Source organism: Heterocephalus glaber, unplaced genomic scaffold, assembly GCF_053883595.1.
Source record: "Heterocephalus glaber isolate CG9 unplaced genomic scaffold, H.glaber_assembly_v1.0 deba00001060, whole genome shotgun sequence".
NCBI classification, from domain to species: Eukaryota; Metazoa; Chordata; class Mammalia; order Rodentia; family Bathyergidae; genus Heterocephalus; species Heterocephalus glaber.
Window position 1 is genome coordinate 275,338 of NW_028258185.1, and position 22,148 is coordinate 297,485.

Sequence of the window (22,148 nt, forward strand, 5' to 3'; positions counted from 1 at the left end):
GGGGGATTGAACTCGGGTCCTTGCATATGCGCAGCAAAGCAGTCAGCGAAACCACTGAGCTAAATCCCCGGCCCAACTTTTTTTTTTTTTTTTTTTTAAATAAAAGTCTCACTAAATTGTCCAGGCTGGCCTTGAACTTTTGGTCTCCTGCCTCACCCTCCTGAGCAGCTGGGATTACAAAAGTGTGCACCACCATACCCCGCCTAACAAAGGTTTTTCAATCACTAAAGTATAAATTTGTCTTTTTTTTTTGGTACCAGGGATTGAACTCGGGTCCTTGCACTTGCAGAGCAGGCAGTGAAACCACTGAGCTAACTCCCCAGCCTTAGATTTGTCTTTTTAATCATTAATCCATAAACTTTATATTTTTTAAATTAATAATTAGTAAAAAAATCTATAAGGATAAATGCTAGAATATGAACAGATAAAACCAGAAATTATCAGAATTCAATTTGGTGTATTTATCTCCACTACGTCCTAGAATGGTGTTTGTTCAAAAGAGTTGGTCTCTTGTTCTTTTCCTTTTCAAATATGATCAACCTGGCTGGAAAACCACTCTGAAAGCAAACTCAGCAAGGATCTCAGATAAAGCAGAATGTTTTGGGGTTGAAAAGAATAAATGTGTGGTGCATTTTTATTTCAAAATCACCACTGAAAGGCAGGTTTGAATTCTGTCTGTAAGTCAGCAGTCTTGCTCACTGGTGCAAAATGGAACAGCTTTATCAGTTGAAGATCCTGTCACCTGAACAAGGCACTTCTGAATGCACCAAAGCCTGATTTTGGATTCTGGTTTAGGACTCAATCTTATTCCTCTCAAGCTCTTAGCTCTTTCTTCCTCAGAAATTTCAATTTACAGGTATCTGAATTTAAAAATACTTATACATCATGGGAGTAGTGACAACACTTGCACCAGATTGCTGCCATTTGAAATCTGAAAATTCACATTTCGGTTCAACTCACTGTGGCCCTACTAATTCAACATGAATGATGTGATAAAGTCAGAGGTTAGGATTTCATTAAAATTATTTTAAACTATTTCCTAACAATCTGAAACTGACTTGCCAAAACAACAGCGGTTTCTAAAATGCTTTGTGCTAAGCTTGCAATGAAGCTTTCATTCTTAGCAATTATCTTTGAAAAAGCACTTAAACAGTGTGTTCCTTCCTCATATGAACCATCCACTCCATTCAGATGAAAGAACAGCTTTTGTAAATTCCGAACAGTGCTTAGGTCAGTGGTTCTCAACCCTGGCTGCACATTAGACTCATCTGGATAGGTTTTTAAAAAATAACTATTCCTGGCTCTTTCTGGTTAATTGGTCTGGAATGAGAACTCAGCCTAGTATGTCTTAAGAGCTTCTTAGGTGATTCTAATGAGCAGACATGATTAAGAATCACTAAGGCCAGGGATTTAGCTCAGTGGTTCCCCCACCTGGCTCGAAAGTGGAGGGTCCCAAGTTTGATCCCCGCTACCAAAAAAAAAAAAAGAAGAATCACTAAACCAGCCAGCCATGGTGGGGCATGCCTGTAATCCTAGCACTCTTCAAGGGTGAGGGATGAAGATCTCAAGTTCAAGTCCAGCCTGGGCAACTTAGCGATTGAGTGGGACTCAGTCTCAAAATAAAAAATTTTAAAAGGCAGCTAGGGAAGTAGCTCAGTGTGAAGGCCCCAGGTTCAATATCCATCCAGTACTACAACACAATCACACACACACACACACACACACACACACACACACACACACACACACGGACATGGACACACCCATGCACAAAGCCTGCAAGAATGGCTTGAACCTGTCTTCCATCAATACCTATTTCTTTTTAGGGTCTTAATCTGAACTGAAAGCTATAGAGCACTCTCCTCAACTTAAGTACTGCAGCACTGCTCATGGTGGGGGGGGGGCTGTAATTTTTACAAATTATTTGTGTAAAAATAAAATGTCCACTCCCAAGATCCTTTTCACTAAAGCTATTGTTTTTGCTATCAAGATAGGTTCCCCTAGGTCATATTTAGGCTTTAACCTTTAGAAATATCCTAGAAATCCCAATATTTCAGCACCCAGCTTAACTTCCCAGACTGCCTCTTATAATCTGGAGAACACAATTTTTTTGTCTTATCACATATTTACACCTTGGTTTTTAAAAATACTATCATCCCTTTTACCTGTATCATCAACAGCTTCCTTTTTTCTGTTCAGCCCCTTCAAAGTTCACAAATCCCTTTTCTCCATAATGCTTTTCCAGATAATTTCAGGCTTCACTGATTCCTTCCTTACAGGATTTTAAAGTCTCTACCACTTTTTAAGGTATATGTTTTACAGCCATTTATCCATTCATCTGGGTGTGGTGGCGCACGCGCCTGTGATCTCAGCACTTGAGAGGATGAGGCAGGAGGATCGACACAAGTTCAAGGCCAGCCTGAACTACATGTCGAGACCTTGTCTCAAGAAAACGAGAAGGGGGGGGCGGGGGGGAGCAGTCAGGATGAACACCATTCATCCTTGGTATGTTTTCTTGATGAGCTTTGGGAACAAAATCTGCTTATACTGTCTGGGTGTGCACACCAGTTTTCAGAACAAAGGGCCAGTATTTGGTTTTCTACAGTGAAGTTGTAACTTTGTGACCCACTTGTCCTCTTCAACCTAAAACTCATTTTAACGCCACTAGCTCATCTATCATTCTATCAACCATTCTCAGGTACTACTAGTGCCCTCTCGAATTTTGAGATTCTCTGTTAAGACACAAAATTCCTGCCCTTGGTTTTTGGCTTTTTCACTGTTCTGCCCTATCTCCTTCATAATTCCTCTTCTGTTCCCTCAAAATCTAAATTATATTTCTATTAACAAAAATTCCACAAATAAGGCTCCTTTCTAGACAGCACAAGACTTCTACCTGGTCTCCTAAACTCTCATTCCCTTTTCTAAAATGGCCGCCACAAAGCCCAGGGAAGGACGCTGAAGTTCCACCCACGCACGCCCACTACCGTCTTGGGGTACTGAAGAGAACCAGCCGAAGAAGGGAGCCAAGGAGTAGTAATGACTGTAGAACTGGGGCCAAGTAGGGAACGGGTAGACGAAGAAGATTCCACCGGCCCTCAACTGAGGGCCTCTTGGCCCAACGCTGAGCCAGAATTCGCCTGCACGTCACAGGAAGTGGGAGGCCCCACCCCTGGTGCTAGGGACCGGAAGTGAGCGTTGACCAGGCGTGGCTGTGGGGCGGCGAAGCGGCTGTGGGGCGTGTGGCGCCGCTGGGATAGGAAAGGGCCCCGAGTCCGGATCCTCCAAAACAATTCACCTGTAAGGTACTGAGTTACGGACACCATTTAACATCACTTTTGCCCTTTTCCACTTGTTCTTTTCAGCCCTAGGACTCTGAACTAAAGTTCATTTGGCTGTAGACTGGTTGTGAGCCATTGACCACTCGAAGGCCTCCCTAGCACCTTTTTAGACCTTCTTTTTAAGTTAACTATCTTCCTCACCTTCTCTTTAGTCCCATTGCTTCAAACTGTTCAGATTTCGGTCTGGGTTTTTTGTTTAAAGGAAGAAAATGATTATTTTACCTCAAACTCTGCCAAGTTGAAACAACAGCTTCCCACTATACCCAATTCCCAAATTTAACTGTTTCACATTTTTTCCCAATCACTGGTCTAGTACTAAGGAAAAGGATCACCTGTTAATAATTTGATGTGGAAGATATTTAAAGGGATACAGTTGAGTGATGATACTAATAATTCCAGTGCCCTTAATTTACTGTAGGCTTTTTGCAGGAAAGAATAGATTGGTTCCCTACGTGTTGCTGAATCTAGCAGTTATCACACCTTTATATGCTTTAAAATCAAGAATACTTGGTTCTTTCTTCCAAACCTCTTTTTATTTTTAATGAAAAAGTGTAAAATAACTATGTATAAAAAGGATCCGAATTTCTTAATCCAAACATGAAAAATATATTTTTAGATAGTTTAATGATTGTCATTAACAAATGGGCTTTGCCAGCTGATCACTTGTATTTCCTAACATAAGTTCTACAGCTGCTTATGTCATAGAATGGGGGGAAGGGTATGGAATTGTATGAGAGGCCAAAGGAGAGCTTCCCTAGAAACAACAGCTGAAAATATAACCAATTTTCAGAAGCTTCCTATGGGAGTAGTTTTACATAGAATTAGTTTTTTCCCATAATGTTTTATTTAATTATAGTGCTCAATAGAGATTCTAGTAGAAGAGCATTAAAACTATGAAACAATTTCTCTCTTAATCTTTCACATTTCTGTTGAATTTTTTTCTTTTTTTTTTTCTTTTCTTTTGGTACCAGAGATCAAACTCGGGTCCTTGCACTTTCAATAATTTTTTTCATTTATGACTGTGTTATCCATAATATACAGTAGGTAGCTCTTGAGTCCTAACGTTCTCAAGGACTTTAGTAATAACAAACGAGGTTTAAATCAACAAGTTTTGCCATATTAGCAGAGACTGGGAGAGGAAGGCAAAATTAACCATCACTAGAAAAGGGAAACATCAGTTGTGGCACTTCCTGATCATGTTTAAGAAAAGTCATAAAAATTGTAATCTAGAATGTCTGAGCATTTTGAATGAGTTAAGGATACACTGTCCAACATAGATGTCCATCATTCCCAGATCCTAGAAAGGGACAAGACTGGTAGATTGCCTATACTGTAATTTTTAGAAACTTAAGAGGAGAGCTTTAAAATAGTACCCTAATCCAGGTGTGGTGGTACATGCCTGTAATCCCAGCACTCACACTCAGGAGACTGAGGCAAGAGGATCCCTGCAAGTTTAAGGCTAGCATGGGCTGTATAGTGAATTTGAGGCCAGCCTGGAATACGTAGCAAGACCTTGTCTCAAAAAATAAATACCCTATCCTGTGTTTGTCTAGATTTTAAATATAAGTGTTTTTAGGGTCTTAACTTGTGCCCTCTAGTGTTAACAGATAAACTGCTAATAGCAGGTAAACAGTAATAGCCTATTTGAGGGCCCTAGAATTTATTCCAAGAATGTAGATTAGGCAATGATGTTAAATGTTTCATAGGAGTCAGGTGTAAATCGTGCATGCTTTTTATCCCAGCTATTCAAGAGGCTGAGGCAGAAGGATTGCAAATTCAAACCCAGGCTGAGACAGCTGTGTAGCTATCTCAAAAAATAAAAAGGGCTAGTGCTTGAGCCGGGATTTAGCTTGGTGGTTCCGCCACCTGCCTCAAAAGTGCAAGGTCCCAAGTTCAATCCCTGGTACCAAAAATAATAATAATAGCAGTGCTTGCCTACCGTGTGTAAGTGCCTGGGTCCAAACACCAGTGCTGCAAGGGGGAGAAAAAACTTCTGAGGAGGAATGAAAGCTTTTAAAGAGAGAAAATGTTTAGGGAAGAGGGCACATGCTAAGGATTTCTTATATTGAACTTGGGTAGCTTCAAGAAGTAGTGGTTTCACTTCTTAGGTTTGCCTTTAGTACATTTCATTTCTGATGCCCTGATTCATGCTTTTTCCCCCCCAGCACTTGAAATCAGCTCCTTCGTTTTCAGTATGGAAGACACTTACAGTATGTACTTCTTATTGCTTTTAGAAAATAAGTTATATACATATAGTTTTATATCTGACTAGACTTTTAGTGTGTTGTGAAAAATTCAAATTTCTCCCTGCGCTACTGAGAAAGAAAGGTCTGTGTGGTATTGATGTACAGAAGAGCTCCAAATTTGAAATAAGACACTAAAAACCTAAGTAAAAAGGTATGAGAAATCATACAACTTTGAAAAGACAGTAATTAGGACATCTGTCTGAAACTGTATATTTCCTTTGGTATTTTTGAAGCTTGGGTTGAACCCAAGCCTTGCACATGCTAAGTATGGGCTCTATAAACTGTATTTTAAATAAGTGATGCACTTTTAACTCCTTAGAACTCTAGCCTCTTGTATATTTGACACAGAAATAGTAACTTCTGCTTTCTATTTTGAGGAGTAATATAGTATACATAATATTGCTATACATTGAGTTTTTAGGTTAAGAAATTCTGGGAAGTAGCTCAGTGGTTCCGCCGCCTGCCTCAAAAGCACAAGGACCCGAGTTCAATCCCCAGTACCAAAAAAAAAAAAAGAAGAAGAAAGAAATTCTGGGAAGGTTTCTTACTTCCCAAGTGATCCAGAAAACTTAGAACGCTCAAGAAATCAAAGCCAGCACCTGGAATCATACAAGTTAGGATCAAAAGGGACCTGAAAATCACTTACTTCATTCCAGTGAAAAAATAATAGAGCCTAGGGCCGGAGATCTAGCTCAGTGGTTCTGGTGCCTGCCTCTCACAAGCGCAAGGTCCCAAGTTCGATCCCCATACCAAAAAAAAAAGAGCCTAGATTAATTGATTTGCCCAACATTACCTGTTAGTTTAGGACAAATAGGACCAGAATCTTCTATGTTTATACTTAGTACTATATTCGATACCACAGGCACTAGAATCTTTAGTCCCTGACCAAATTTGAGGAGCGTCAGAGTTGGTGCCTGGGGATAAAACAAGTCAACAGGGCCTGCTTTGTTTCCTACTTTGTTGCCTTATTCAGAATCTCATTATAATTAGTAGTAAAACTAACAGGTAGGTTAGCTTCATTATGCCTTCTGAAAAGTCTAGTGCAGATCTTCATCACCAAAATATAGATACTAAACTGGGCATGGTGGCACACTCCTGTAATCCTGCCTAGCACTCGGAGCCTGAGAAAGAAGGGTCACAGATTCAACCCCAGCCTGGGCAATTAACGAGGCTCTGTCTGAAAATTAAAAAGGGCTGAGGATATAGCTCATGTGAAGGCCCTGGGTTCAAACCCAAGTGCCACAAAAACATAAAAAATAAATAAATAAAAAGTGGGCTGGGAATGTAGCTCAGTGCAAAGGCTCTAGGTTCAATCCTCAGTACCACCACTTCCCCCAAGGCTGGGGGAGGAAAACACAAAAAAATACACACACACACACACACACACACACACACACACTACATACAGATAGTTGTTTGAGTCTTTGTTACATATCTGCAACACAGTGGTTCTCAAACTTCAACATGCAGCAAAATCACCTTGGGGCTTGTTATTAAAACATAGGTGTCCCACCTTAGAGTTTCTGATTCAGAACATGTGGGGTCTGAGAATGTGCATTTCTGACAAATTCCCAGATGATGCTGATGGATTTGCTCTGAGAATACACTTTGAGAATCATTGATCTAAAAGGCTGATTCTCTTTGATCTTCATTAGGGCTCTCCTTACAATTTTTCTTACAAAAAAAAAATTCAAGGAGCTTTCTAGATTTTTTTTTTTCAGTACCGGGTATTGAACTCAGGACCCTGTGCTTGCCAGGCAGGTGCGGCACCACTGAGCCACATCCCCAGCCCTAAGGAGCTTTCTAGAAATGCACAGTGTCAGGGCTTATCCCAAACCTACTGAATCAGAATCTGTATTTTAAATAATCCCCAAATAACACCTGGGAATGATATGGAGTTTGAGAAACACTGTGTTAGAATATACTTGATCTGTTTAGCAAATTGTCCTAGAATTCCAACCTTAATCTGATAAGAGTTCTGAAGATCTCCATCTTCTGTCTTTGGGCTGCACCTCAATGATACATTTATCAGGTCTAGTTTCTTATTCCCATGAAGTTTCTTCCATTTCTTACTGTGAGTTCCAGGCCTCATTCAAATTTGAAGAGCAGTCAATGCTTTTGGAGCAAGCTTGTCAACAGGACCTACTTTGTTTTCCAAAGCAAGTTATAGTCCCAGGAAGCCAGACAAAATTGTTACAGAGATGTTTGATAGTATTTATTATAACTTCAAATGCACCTACACATCGCTGCAGCATGCTTAGGTATCTTCCCAACAGAAATATTCATATAGTGCACAAAGTATAAACTAGATTGTAAGTCACAGTATTGTATACAGTAGTAAAAAACTGGAAACAAATGCCCACCAACAAGGGAACTGATTAAGAATCTGTGGTACATCTGTACACAGCATTGATGTATTCCTTATACATACTGACGAGGAAGGAACTCCAAAAAAACATGAAGAGCTAGGGATACACCTCAGTGGTAGAGCACTTACCTAGCATGCACAATGCTCTGGGTTCAGTCTCCATAACCAAAATGAAAAAAGTAAAAGAAGGGCCTGGGATGTGACTCAGTGGTACCATGCCTGCCTGGCAAGCACAAGGTCCTGAGTTTGATTCCCGGTACCAAAAAAGAAAAAGAAAACATTTAGTAAAAAGAAAAAAAGCAAATTTCAAAATAGGAAATGCAGGAAATTCTATCACATGCTATAACATGGATGAACTCTTGAGTATTATGTTAAATGACATAATCTAATTACAGAAAAAACAAATGATACATGATTTCACTTCTGTGAAATATCTAAAATATGTAGAATGATGATTTCCAGGGCCTGGGGAGAATGAGATGTGGGGAATTGATGTTTAATAGATATAATTTGTGAGACAACAAACTTCTGGAGATTGTGCAACAATGTGAATATACTTAGCACTATGTACACTTAAAATAATTAAAATGGTACATTTTATATGTATTACAATTTTAAATTTTTTAATTAAAAATAAAATAATTTTTTTTAAATACAGAAAACCAGATTAGAACTGACCTAATTGCCAGACACCAAGAAGTAAAGCATGGTAGGAAGCTCTCATTATCAACTCTGGCATATGGTACTATTTGGGCAGTATAATATGTATAAATCATAAGGAACATCCAGTCTGTCAGCTGCTGACATGGCCTAACATTTTCAAGTGATGGAATGGATTAAATGAAGGGAAACTAATAAGAATTTCATCTCTAAATGCTCCCTGAGTGTCCTGAAGCTTCAGAAATAGGAAAAGATTGCTGGTCAAGAAGAGCTTGGTTGGCATAGTAAGTTTGTCTGTCCTCTAAGAATTTTCCTGGCTGTTTATTCTGTCCTTCAAGTCACCCTTCTGGCTCATTTGTATCATGATCATGGTTAGCCGTTCCATGTTTACTGCTCTTCCAGTGAAACTGTGTATTAATCCCCCACTGGCTTCTGATTTTCACTACAGCCTCCTGGTTTGTAAGCTTCTTACCAAATGTGAATTGTTTATCTTATTTCACTTTTAAAATTACCTCTAGGGGTGGAAAGAGCATTTGCCTCTTCAAAGAATACTCTTATCCATTTAATTTCCCTTTCTTAGCAACAGTTGTTAAAATTTGGGGCTCAGCCAGGGCATCTTGTATATCCTGAGGGAAGTTTTAAATAGTATGATCTAGATTAGGGGTTTTTCTTCCACACAGAAGTTCCATATGTCTGCAGTTGTCTTAACCCCAGGAAGTTTTGTTTTTGCAAATTGTTTTTTTTTTTTTAATCTGGCTAGTTTGGCAGTCACTAGATTAAGAATTATTTGGGGTTTTTCCTCCTCCTGTGTTCCAAAATAGAGAAAGTGAAACCACCTGTCTGTTAAAGGTAATGGCGTCGTTTAAGAGGTAATTAGATTACAGCGTGTACAGGTACAAGCACCCAAGGATAAATGTAAACGTATTGTATACCTAAAATGTACCAATAAAAGAATTTAAGCAAAAAAAAAGAGGTAGAGTCACAATGATCAAGAACTACTTATAGGAGTAAATTAAAACAGATAAAAAAAACTACCCACTGATATTTCTCAAGCTTCTATAAAATAGCATAACTAAAATAGACCAGTGCTTACCAACTTTATGTCACAGATACCAGTATAAACAAAGATGCTAATGAAAGGGATTGACTGTCCTCAACTTGCCCTAAGACCATTTGTATGAAGATTAAGTGGTGGGGTGATTTACAAGTGCAGTGGGCCACAATGGATGATATATTGGCATACCTGCAATCTACTCCAGCTTTAGCAGACTGGTTGGGAAGCTCTGGTTGGATTAGCTAGAGAATAAAAGTAAGTCTAAATTAGAACTTTTAGAAAAGGAAAAGAGAATATCACTTCATTTAACTTTTTTTGTTTTTGTTTTATGGTAAGGATAACCAACAAAGAAAACAATTTTTTAAATTAATACATGTTGGCAGTATAAAATGATTAAATTTGTTATGAGGAGTTGGTACATATACATAACATATCTTAATTCATCCTCTTCCCCTCCCTCCATCTCTAGGATCCCTTCCTTTTTTTTGGTACCGGGGATCGAACCCAGGTCCTTGCACTTGCCCACCAGGCAGCGAAACCACTGAGCTAAATCCCCGGCCCATCTTTCCCTTTTTTTAATGAAAATAATATTTAAAATATGAACTGATTCCTCACCCCTTGACTGCTGATTCTTCTGGATTTATTAACATTCAGTGGTGCCAGGCAGGGTGGCACACACCTGTGATCCCAGCAATTAGGAGGCTGAGGGAAGAGGATCACCACAAGTGTGAGGTTAGCCTGGGCTACATAGTGAGTTCCAGGCCAGCCTATGCTACAAAGCAAGGTACTGTCTCAAAAAAAAAAAAAAAAAATCAGTGGTAACAGTTATATTCTCAGTTACATTTTATTTTTTTAGTTTAGTCAGCCTTTTTGAAGCTAATTTTTTTCCCGGTACCAGGGATCGAACTCAGGAGCTTGAACTTGCCAGGCAGGCACAGTACCACTGAGCTACATCCCCAGCAAAAGCTAATTTTTCTTTAGACTGACTTTTTTTCTATTATCTATCTTAAAGATTCTGTTAAAAAAGAAAAAAAAAGAGAAAAGAAAAAAGCCAATGTGCCTGAAATGCGGTTGTTTTACAAAGGTCTGTTATATTTCATACTTGAAGGTATTTTTCTCTTTCAGTTGACTCCTTGGACCCTGAAAAGCTATTACAGTGTCCCTATGATAAAAACCACCAGATCAGGGCCTGCAGGTTTCCTTATCATCTTATCAAGTGCAGAAAGGTAAGATATTATTTTTATAATTTGCCCTCTTGAGTTCTTTCAAAAAGCCAGATTTTCTAAACATCAGGTAGTTTTAGCATAAATGTTTTAGTTGAATTCCAGAATTGTTTTGAGAATTTCCCTGTGTTAAATACCAACATTTACAGAAAATTTATTTATTCCTTGGCATACATAAATTTCTTTCCTTCAAGTAGTGGTAAAGCACCCTTTACAAATAGCATGTCTGGATCTTACTCTTTGTAAAGAAAAGGAAACATTAATTTTTGTTAGCAATGAGAAATCCCTCTTATAAATTTGGTATGTTCATTGTCCTGAAAGAACTGGGTGCTTCATTACATTTCTTTCTGATTTTTTTGTTGTTTAGAAATTTTAAGAGGTTGAACAGCTAGAGGTTAGTCCAAGAAAATAATTATTCCTAAAAACAGCCAGGCATGGTGCCACGTGCCTATAATCTCAGCACTCAGGAAGCTGAGGCAGGAGGATCACCATGAGTTTGAGGCCAGCCTGGGCTACATAATGAGTTCAGCCTAAATTACAGTGCAAGACCTTCTCTCAAAAACCAAAAAATTAAAAATAAAAATAACTTTCCCCAAGTTCCAGCATCTTTAAAAAAATTCTCTCTGGTCACTCTTTTATAGACATAAATATAAACTACTTTAGTGCTATATTAATTAAGAGACGATGACAAGAGTGCTAGAATGCAGATCTCAGATACAGAGACCAAAATTTAGTCAGAATTTAACCTTGGAAAACAACTTTAGTATTTAATCCAAACTTACAATTCAGATTTAGCATCCTTTACAGAATGTTTCTCTTTTTTTTTTTTTTTTTGGTACCAGGGATCGAACTCGGGTCCTTGCACTTGGGCAGCAGGCGGCAAAACCACTGAGCTAAATCCCTGGCTCAAGAATGTTTCTCTTAGCTGGGGGTATAACTCAGTGGTGAAACGTGAGTTTAGCAGACACAAGAACCCTGGGTTCAATCCACAGCACACTCACAAAAAAAAAAGTTTCTCTTAAAACCTGGAAACATAATGTGCCTTGCTAATTATTTCTCTCTCTTTTTTTTTTTTTTTTTTTTTTTGTACCAGGGATTGAACTCAGGTCCTTGCACTTGCAAGGCAGGTGGCGGAACCACTGAGCTAAATCCCCGGCCCTCTCTTAACTCTTTTTAGTTTCTGGAAAAAGGACCACTTTAAACCTGAACAATATGAATCAGCAAATGTTGCTACATCTTCCTCAAGTGATACACAGGCACTATTATAACTCCTCTATTTTCTGATGTCCTTGAGTTTTATCCATAAAATCTTTGCATGAAATGCCTGATACTCCTTATGAAAAATAATGAAGATTCCTACCCTCACAAGTTTCTTAATCCTATAAGTTTTTCCAGCATCCTGCCTGTGTCACATTTTTTTTTTTTTTTTTTTTTTGAGACAGGGTCTCACTATGTAGCCCATTCTGGCTTCAACTCATACCAGTCCTCCTGCCTCAGGCTCCCAATGCTGGGATCACAGGCATGTGCCACCACGCATGGCTGCCAATAAATTTCTTAACTGTTGTATTTACCATAGGATTTGAGTGATAATGAACTTTTTTTTCCTTTAAAACAAGTAACTCAGTCAACAAAGCAGTCTCTATGTTTTGGGTTTTTCTGTAGTGAAATAGCTGAAGTAAAGGTCAAATTGTTCAGAGCCTCATTTCAGGCATCATTACTTCAAATAAGTGTCCTGTGTTAATCTGGAAAATCATTGGTTTGTCTCTTCTGCAGCTCCTTTAAAACAGATATTTTCCAGACTACTGTATTGCAATAGAAGGGCACTACTGCAATGCAGACTGAGTATCTTTAGTGTTATTATTTATCCTGAATATCAGCTTTCAGAGAGCTCTACCATTACAGGCTGTGCCACCTGAATCTTGTGACTGGGAAATAAACAGAGAAAAGAAATGGTTCATTTTTACTGTTTAGCTCTGTGTAAGGCACTTAAATTCTAGTATCTACATCGTCTGTCTGTATAATTGTAACAAATAGGTGTACCTTTAATGGTTTTGAAGTAACGTCTGAATGACCTATAAATCATTCCCTCTAAATTTTCTATGAAATTTGCCTACCATAGTTAGGTTTATTGAGGAATTTTAGGGAAACCATTTATAGAATAAGGCTGAGCCACTCCCCTTGGATTTAGAGTTCCAAAGAACTGACAAGTCCCTTAATTTTGGTTTCACAGAATCATCCTGATGTCGCAAACAAATTGGCTACTTGTCCCTTCAATGCTCGCCACCAGGTTCCTCGGGCGGAAATCAGTCGCCATATCTCAAGCTGTGATGACAAGAGTTGCATTGAGCAGGACGTGGGTAAGCCTGACTAGTAAAATGTTTCAATAATATAGGTTAGCTCATTCAGATTTGTGTTATGCTACATTGTCAACTTGATTTTTGGCTTTCATCATTTCAGAAGAAAAGTTTTTTTTCTGCTTTTCAGATTTTTGTTTCATAGCAGCAAAAGGTTGCCTAGTTGTTTATGTGTCAGACTGTCTCTTCTGAACAGCCTGATGCATTTTACTAATCTAAAAATAAAATCTTACTGCCAGAAACATGGTAAATGTCTTTGTTTTCTGTTTCTTATTTTCTGTCAGCAAAGATAAGACCCCTCTGTTTAGCTTTCATACTAGCCATGTTTTAGAAACAAAGACCAATTAGGCTATCCTGCAACCTCCTTTTAAATTACTAACTCCTTTTTTTTTGGTCTCACTATGTAGTTCAGGCTGTCCTTGAATTCACTATGTAGCCCAGGCTGGCTTCAAACCCACAGCAGTCTTCCTGCTTTAGCCTCGCAAGTACTGGGATTACAGGCATGCACCTCTACACCCTGCACTCCTGACTTCTTTAAACACAATAACTTGGCAGTATCTCATTCTTATGTCGAATCTGTATTGTCTTGCAGTCAACCAGTCCAGAAACCTTGGACAAGACACTCTGGCTGAGAGCACATGGCAGTGTCCCCCTTGCGATGAAGATTGGGACAAAGGTGGGACACTTTTCTCTTCACCGTGTCTAAATCTCAAGTCATTTGCTTAAAACAGAAGAAAGATTTTCCTTTTTTATGAACATACCGTGTTGTTCGAATGCATTATTATTTTTATTGGGCTCCAAAATGAGCACATTTGTATCACTGTGCAGACATGTAGAACAGACTTTCCTTCTTAATTGGAAAAGGCACTTCTTTACATCTGTTTTTTTCCCATGAATTGTGTTGTACCATCTGTGTTTGATTGTTACTAGGTACGTTTATTATTATTTATGTAGCTTGTGTTTTTATTCTTCAATTAAATTCCTGTTTCTGTGTCACTTAGGGAAAGTACTTGATTGATTTTTACTTTCATCTCCTAACTTTGGTGTATTAATTTCCATCTTGCAAATTCGACTAGCATGAACTGGTATCTTATCTAGTAGTATCACAAACTATGTTTTGCTTCCTTTGGTAGATTTGTGGGAACAAACTAGCACCCCATTTGTCTGGGGCACATCCAGCTTCTGTGGCAACAACAGGTAAATAAAATGGACTCATTCTCAGCACTCCCTCCCCAAATCATAGTGTTCTGTTACCAAGAGTAAAAAAGCCACTGTCTTTCCTTGATGGTGTTCTTTGGTGATTGCTTATCCTTGTTTGGGTGGAGTTTTTCCTTATTCCTCGATTCATAGAAAGGGCATGTGCTTTGTGCTAATCACTGGGAATATAAAAATACTTCCTTAGAGTCTTAACAAGAAGACAGTGGTCCCAGACATTCCTGTGTATTAATTGGATTTTTTTTGCTAAGTTTACATTATTTTAATACTTTGAAAATTTTTTCCAAGGCTGGGTGTAGTGGTGCACACCTGTAATCCCAGCACTCGGGAGGCTGAGGCAAGAGGATTGTTACATGTTCAAGGCCATCCTGGCCTACACAGTGAGTTCAAGGCCAGCCTGAACTACATAGCAACACCTTGTCTCAAAAGAAATTAATGCAAAAAAAATTTTTTTTATTTGACATTAGAAAATCCAGAGTTACCCATTGGGTAGGGAAAAAAATTATCTCTTCCCACTAATTTTTGTATCGAATTTAAAACTATAAAATTCCTCATTACTAACACTCAGATCTTAGAAGATCAAGTTTAAAATCCAGATGAGATTATTTCCGTATTAGAAAATGAATACGATGTAGACTTCATTATTTCCCCAGATAGAGTGCATATTGATTTGTATATATTAGTCTCTTAAGATCAGTTAATAATTTTAAGTACACACTATTTTATGTGCGTTTTAAGACAAAAACTTAAAGATTATTCCATTGGTTACAATTTTAATTTTACCTCAGTGTTTTGAGATTTCCTGCCTTTGGTTAGAATGAATGGCATTTTAGTTTATCTCTTACATTTACTAAGTGAGTTGATGAGGTGTCATACTATTGAACTGTAGATGGGATTGCTGTTTATCTCAATTTCTGGAAAATGAAAATGGTTAGACTCATCTTAATCCCTGTATAAAACAGAACTTTCTAGAGAAGTGGTAATCATTCTAATTACAAGAATGTTTTGAGGGAAATGTGTTTACGTTTCTTTCACATGAATGTATATTTTTGTTTTCACTCAAATTACAAAAAACATTTTGATTAAAAAATATATTTTTATTTTCTCACATGTACCTGCCCGAAGAATACAGATAATGCTGACATAGTTAATTTCTTTTTTTGCAGTCCTGCTAGCAACATAGTTATGGAACATAAGAGCAACCTGGCTTCAACCATGCGAGTTCCCAAGTCTCTGCCCTATATTCTGCCATGGAAAAACAGTAAGTGAAATAGGGCCGGGGACTTAGCTCAGTGGTTTCACCATCTGCTGTGCGAGCGCAAGGACCAGAGTTTGATCCCCGGTACCAAAAAAAAAAAAAAAAAACATAGTAATAGTAAGTGAAATAGAGGCAAAAATGCTTTTTTTTATTCCCTTCATTGTGGAAAAAAAAAAAAGTTGCACTTGATTATTCTGATGTGTTCTCTCTGAACACCTTGCAATTACATTACCATGAAGGTAAATACTTTCTTAAATTTTACATCTTAGGTGTCTCACTTCTCTCTATATCTGACCCTGGTTAGAAACAAAAAATTATGAACACTAAAGTACAAGAGCAAAGGAACTAGGAGAATATTTTCAAGATGAGATAACCACTGATATTATCAAGTACCAAGAATAAATTTGGGGACCAATAAAAAGTCTTTTAGGGCCGGGGATTTAGCTCAGTGGTTCTGCTGCCTGCCTTGCAAGAGCAAGGTCCCGAGTTCAATCCCCAGTACCAAAAAAAAAAAAAAGGCTATTAATTTGGGCTGAGATGAAGTCGTCCCTCATTTTTCAGGCATAATATCAAAAGGGAATTGGGATCACCAATTGTATTGCAGGGGCCTAAAAGGAAATGAATAAAGAGAAAAAATATAATGAGTCATAAGAACCAGCGTAAGAATTGTATTCAGTTGTCTTCCCTAGACATCCTAGGCCATGCTGAATATACAGCTACTAAATTCATATCAAAATACAGGATACTTTGGTTCACAAACTTAATTCTTTCCACAATCCTGGTTGCCAGACAAATTGGATGAGAACTGAATCAAATTCAATGGTTAGGTTCAATGTTGACCTTGTGGGGAAATTTGATACCCTGATAAAGGAACTCCCACATTCAAAGATGATGTAATTTTTATTTAATACAAGTTTACAAGGGTCAGGGATTTAGCTGAGTCGTTCCAGCGCCTGCCTCGCAAGCGCAAGGTCCCGAGTTCGATCCCCCGTACCAAAAAAAAAAAAAAAAAAAAGCAAACAAGTTTACATTTTCTAAAGTTGCTCCTATATTCAGATTCCCTTGATTTCATCCTTTGCTACTATTTGAAATAATTTTTAAGTGGCCAGAGGTTCCTTTTAAAATATCTCCCTTTGGATACTTGCATTTCCCCCCAAAAAAGGAGATTACCAAAATGTATACCAAAAGGCTAAAGGACTGTTCTTTTCCTATGCTCTTAAATGGAATCTGATTGCCAATTTAAATTCTTCTACTTTTATATTATTATTCAGTATATCTCAGGAATAAGTTATTTATGTTTAGTAAACATAGAGGATGGAGTAGATTTCAGTTGACATGGTGTATTTATTTTGAAATATTTTTACTCATAGATGGAAATGCACAGTAACTGAGTATCTTAAGTAAGTATTTCAGTTTTATATCACTATATCTTCAGATGATTACAAGATTTAACTGGACACAAAGCAATTTGAGTCTAATTTTCTTTCAGATTATGGTACCAAATTAAAGCTTTGTGTGTGCATGTGTTTTTTAAGAATGTAGCCTCTGTTACAGCTTTGCACACTAATGAATAGGCATTTACTGGTTAAATTAGAATTCTGTTAACATGCTAAGTTGTTTTCCCTAACATTAGTACACATTGCCATTTTTTTTCAAAGTTGCATTCTAGATCTATCATGCCTCTTTTAATGGCCTGAGATTAATCAGACAGCTGTGCTTCACTGCTCTGCAATTCATTCCCTGTGCAGTATAGTTTAATCCTCATCAAAAAATTTGTACTCTCTTTAATGAGCACTTAAAAGTTTTGGGTCTCTAAGAGTCTTGCATTGTTCATCTCATCTGAGTTAGCAGAACCTCACAAAAGCCTATGTGAAGAGACCAAAATCTTTTACTTTTCACAGATGAACCCTTTTTTAAGTTCCCTTATATACCCCTGGCAGAGCCAAGTTTGATAGTTCAGATGCTTCCTCAGGTGAGGTTGCCCAGCCACATTGCTCTTGGTAAAGGGAGTGTTAACAAAGGCAAGCAATGTCATTACATCCCAACTGTCTTGCCGATAGTAGGCCTTAGTGACTGTGTTTAATGGAACTTTGTTTGGTTAGTTGGTTGGTTGTTTGAGACAGGGTCTCACTATTGTAGTTCAGGTTGGCCTTGAATTTTACTCTGTAGCCCAGGCTGCCAAGTGTGATGGTACATGCCTGATATCCCAACATTTGGGAGGCTGAAGCAGATAGATCACTCTGAGTTTAAGGCCAGCCTGGACTACATAGTGGGTTCAAGGCCAGCCTGAACTATATATATAGCAAGACCCTATCTCAAGCAAAAACCAAAAAACTATGTAGCCCAGGCTGCCCTTGAATGCAGTATGATCCTCCTGCCTCAGCCTGAAAATAAATAACTGGCCTGTTCCTTTCCAGTCTCACTTTTTCTGGACAGTGAAGCAGATGAATTTATTAGGCTTCATTTTGTACCTAAAACTAATGTTTCTTTTGCTGAGAAGTGTGAATGAGATGCCAAAAGCATGAGCCGAATGTGGTGGCACACATCTATAATCCCAGCACGCGGGAGGCTGAGGGAGTAGGATTGCCATAGGTTTGATGTCAGCCTGGGCCACATAGTGAGCTCAAGATGAGAGAGAGAGGAGAGAGAGAGATTGACTTTGAGTTCCTCTGCTAGCTAGTAAAAATAGTAACTTTTAAGATTAAAACCTTGGAGAGACTTTTGTCTCTATAACTCTTAAGACCAGACATGTCTAGAGCTGGAACAGCAGTTACTGCTGATTCCTCACTAGTTCATCTAGCCATCACTCAGGGAGAGCTGCTGTATAAGGCTTCTCTGCTCAGATGGGTGGGTGCAAGCCTCCCCTCGGCCTGTTTAATCCTCAGTCCACTGCAAGGCTGTGCCCCACCCTGAGGCTGAGGAACCTGTAGACCCCAGGAGTGAGGGGAAGACATGGAATGGTGGCCACAGGGAGGAAGCAGTCTAGAAGTTCTGTACCCTCACTGGAGACAGAGAAGGGCTGACAGTTCCCCAGAAAGAGCTTGCTTGCTTCAAGTGCGGCCATCCTGTGCCACATGGGGGTGAGGCTGGGAGCCACCTGTGACCCACCAACAAGGCTTTAATCCTTCACCTGGTCCTTGCTGCCTTTGTGCACACATCTTGTTGGTGTGTCTGTCTCAACCATCAGACCAGGGCTCCTCCATCCAGAGCCACTCCACACACCAGGAGCTCAGAATGTGTGTTTGGTAACGCGATCTGTGTTGTCTAGACAGTAGGGAACCGAGAACCTAAAAACCCATTGGAGCCTCATCAGTCACCTGTAGAACCCCTCCTGAAATGGTAGGCTGGAGCAGAAGGTGACATGCATGGGCTTCTTGACCTGTTAAATCTGTGAAATGAAACAGGTTTGACTTTCTTATCATGACAAATACAATGCCTTATTATGTAAATTGAACTGTATGTGTAAAGTTACAGTTTTATATGACTGAAAATAGGAAAGTACTAAGTATGTCTGAATTTAATTACCCATGCATGTCTGGGTGTTTTGTTGAGGGTGGTGATGTTCAGATAAATAAGACATGATTTATTATTTATTTATTGAGTAAAATGTATGATTGTCTTCATTTTAGCAAGATCATTAATTGTCATAATCAAGATTTTCTTATTTGTGGTGATATAAAGGATTGAAAATAAAGTGCAATTTAAAAGTTAAAAAAAAAAAAAAGACCAGACATATCTAAAATTTTAACTCTTCACTGTTTACTTTCACACTGAAAATTTATTTTTCTGTGTAGCCCTTGAGGAATCAGAAAAAGAAAATTATCCTAAGTTAGATAAGAATCCTTAAACAGCCACAGACCTTTTTATCCTCAATAAAAATGATGCATCATTTTTGAATTCCTATTACAGAATTCTCTAGCTTCTTTGGAGGGATACAGAAGAAATAGAAGACATGATTCATTCCCATAAGGAATTTATGAGTGTAGTTTGTTTTGTTTTGTTTTGTTTTTTGGTACAGGGGATTGAACTCGGGACCCTGTGCTTTTGAGGCAGGCAGTGGAACCACTGAGCTAAATCCCTGCCCCATGAGTGTAGTTTTTTAAGTATACATACAGTATACAAGAATGCTTTGTTCCCTTAGTACTTAATGCACTTTATCCCATTTGTTTTTGTTTTTGTGTTTTGGTTCTGGGGATCAAACTCAGGACCTTGCGCTTTTGAGGCCAGTGTGGTCCCACTGAGCTAAATCCCCGGCACAATAACTCTTTTTAATAGACAAGTGCCACAGAAACAAGTCAAACTATATTAATTTTTATTCTCTAACGTTCATTGTAACACCTCAAAAATATTGTATTAATGAGTAAATAGAGTAAAAAAGAGGAGAAAAAGATCAGTGTAGGGCCGGGGATTTAGCTCAGTGGTTTCAATGCCTGCTACGCAAGCGCAAGGACCCGAGTTCGATCCCCGGTACCAAAAAAAAAAAAAGATCAGTGTAAGTTAATTGGAATTAATCCAGAATTATCTGAAGGAGCCACTTTCCTAGAGAGTCAGTTCTGCTGTTCTCCTCAGTTGTGAAACTGTTGACATAGAAGTGTACATGAATGTCTTTAATACAATTAGCAAGTTTCTCTGTGCACAGTGGTACTAAAGCTAAGGATCAGAAAGTCCACACTTGCTATTCTGCTGTTAATACCAGATGCCTCCTGCAAATCAAGAGAATTTAATTAGATTATAGTTGTATGGCCTATTGTCAAATGTAGTTGATGCTTTTGTCATTGAAAGGCACTAAGAACTGTCTCTTTTCCCCTTATTTCTTTGCAGATGCCAGACTCTCAAAGACTCTTGCTTCTTTCTGCTACCCAAGAGTTCATTTTTTTCTCCTTATCTAATTAGAGAATGATAAAAACTGTGACTTTCAAACTGACACGTGCCTTTTTTCCCCCCTCCACTCTTTGGGTCCTCACTAAATTGAACCCTCATACTCAGAAGAACATCTTCTGAATACTCTGTTTTTGTTCAGAATCCTGTGGACCTCTTGCTGCCTAAATATTTCCAACATAAGTTAGATTTGTTTTATATTTATCTCCCTACATTCCAGCTATAAAATTTACTAGCTGTCAAACTAGGTGTAGACTTTGTAGGGCTAAAGATTGGAATAAAGAGGAAGAACAAATGTACACATACAGAAAGAGACAAGCTTTCCACCTGTGTGAAATCTGATTAAACTTCAAAGTTTAAATATATGAAGGCATTGGTGACTGCCCTGGGATGTGTGTAACAGTTTAGATTTCTCAAATACCGAAGGCTCTGACTAACCTAGCACCTTGTGATCCCTTAAAGGAGACTTCATAATCTCCCCAGACCAACATTTATGGGAGTTTCTTGTTTTGGTTTTTTTGTTGTTGTGTTTTTATCCTCTGGTGCTAGGCATTAAACCCAGGGCTTTGTGCATATTAAGCACATGCTATACCATTGAGCTCCACCTCTAGCCTTTCAAGACCATTTTTGGTTGTTTTCAGCTTTAGTTTGGTTTGATTTTAAAACTCTGTGGCAGGGAAAAAGATTTTGAATCTGGCATAGATAAGGACTTGGATAAAGTATACTGACAAATATTTCAAAAAATATCCTCTCTAGTGTTGTTTGCATGTGACAGATAAGAAAGGGGAGTGGGGGCTGGGGATTTAGCTCAGTGGCACCGCGCCTGCCTCCCAAGAGCAAGGTCCTGATTTCAATCCCCAGTACCAAAAGGGGAATGGGCTTCTGAAGAATGTCTCTTTCCAGGAGTTTTACACAAAACAAGATACTGTCCTGATAAAGCAGAGCTGTCTTGTTTATTTAGTTCCAAACTAAAAACAGTTCCAAGATAAGTCCCAGTACAATATTTTTTCTGTTTGTAGCTGTGTGGTCTTAAGCAAATCACTAGACCATTTCTTCTGTAGAGGTATAATGCACTGGGGGGAAAATAAACACTATATGCCCCCAGTTCTAACCATTTACGTGTGCATTAATCAACATGTCACAATAACTGAACTTTCTTTTAAAATAATCATATTGCTAGAAAATACAAAACACTTGATTTTGTTTGTTTTGGTAATGACAACACAGCTATCCATATTATACTTGTAATCAGGATATCCTAACTACTTTAGGAAAAACCAAGTTAGAAGTGTGACTGTTAATGCAATACAATTCAATAAAGAAATCAAATAGAAAACAGTTACCTTGTGTTTTTTGTTTGTTTGTTTGTTTTGTTTTTGGTTTTGTTTTTTTGGTTTTTTTGGTACCGGGGATCAAACTTGGGTCCTTGCACTTGAGCAGCAGGCAGCAAAACCTTGTGTTTTTTAAATATCTAAAAGATCAAGGTAATATCTATCATTCATGAAAAATCGTGTTATTTTGGGAAGATATCTCTTTGCTTATGACTACTAGAAC

General features: G+C 38.3%; 2 protein-coding genes across 4 annotated transcripts in view; one reads left to right on the top strand and one right to left on the bottom strand.

Annotated features, from left to right (window-relative positions):
* The window catches only part of Nckap1l (NCK associated protein 1 like), a 67,002-nt gene extending 64,646 nt beyond the window's left edge, over nt 1–2,356 (bottom strand). The window contains exon 1 of the mRNA XM_021250584.2: nt 2,166–2,356. Within this exon, the coding sequence (XP_021106243.2) occupies nt 2,166–2,174 (9 nt within the window). The 5' untranslated portion in view covers nt 2,175–2,356. The remainder of the gene's footprint in view (nt 1–2,165) is intronic.
* A 656-nt stretch (nt 2,357–3,012) lies between these two features.
* Nucleotides 3,013–21,932, top strand: Gtsf1 (gametocyte specific factor 1). 3 transcript variants are annotated; one of them, XM_004872807.3, is made up of 9 exons: nt 3,029–3,302; nt 5,504–5,548; nt 10,792–10,892; nt 13,120–13,246; nt 13,836–13,919; nt 14,377–14,440; nt 15,625–15,719; nt 17,087–17,116; nt 20,538–21,932. In XM_004872807.3, exons 2-8 carry the CDS (start codon nt 5,533–5,535, stop codon nt 17,101–17,103), a joined length of 504 nt encoding a protein of 167 aa, XP_004872864.1. In that variant the 5' UTR covers nt 3,029–3,302; nt 5,504–5,532; the 3' UTR covers nt 17,104–17,116; nt 20,538–21,932. The 3 variants fall into 3 exon arrangements, with proteins under 3 accessions (XP_021106246.1, XP_021106245.1, XP_004872864.1); XM_021250587.2 differs by lacking the exon at nt 17,087–17,116 and having other exon boundaries at nt 3,013–3,297; XM_021250586.2 differs by lacking the exon at nt 17,087–17,116 and having other exon boundaries at nt 3,017–3,302.
* The last annotated feature ends 216 nt before the right edge of the window (nt 21,933–22,148 follow it).

Excerpts from the sequence above, each read along its gene's own strand:
- Gtsf1 (XM_021250587.2), top strand. Across the intron at positions 14,441-15,624 it reads AGCTTCTGTGGCAACAACAG|TCCTGCTAGCAACATAGTTA; the intron begins GTAAATAAAATG and ends CTTTTTTTGCAG. Across the intron at positions 15,720-20,537 it reads TATTCTGCCATGGAAAAACA|ATGCCAGACTCTCAAAGACT; the intron begins GTAAGTGAAATA and ends ATTTCTTTGCAG.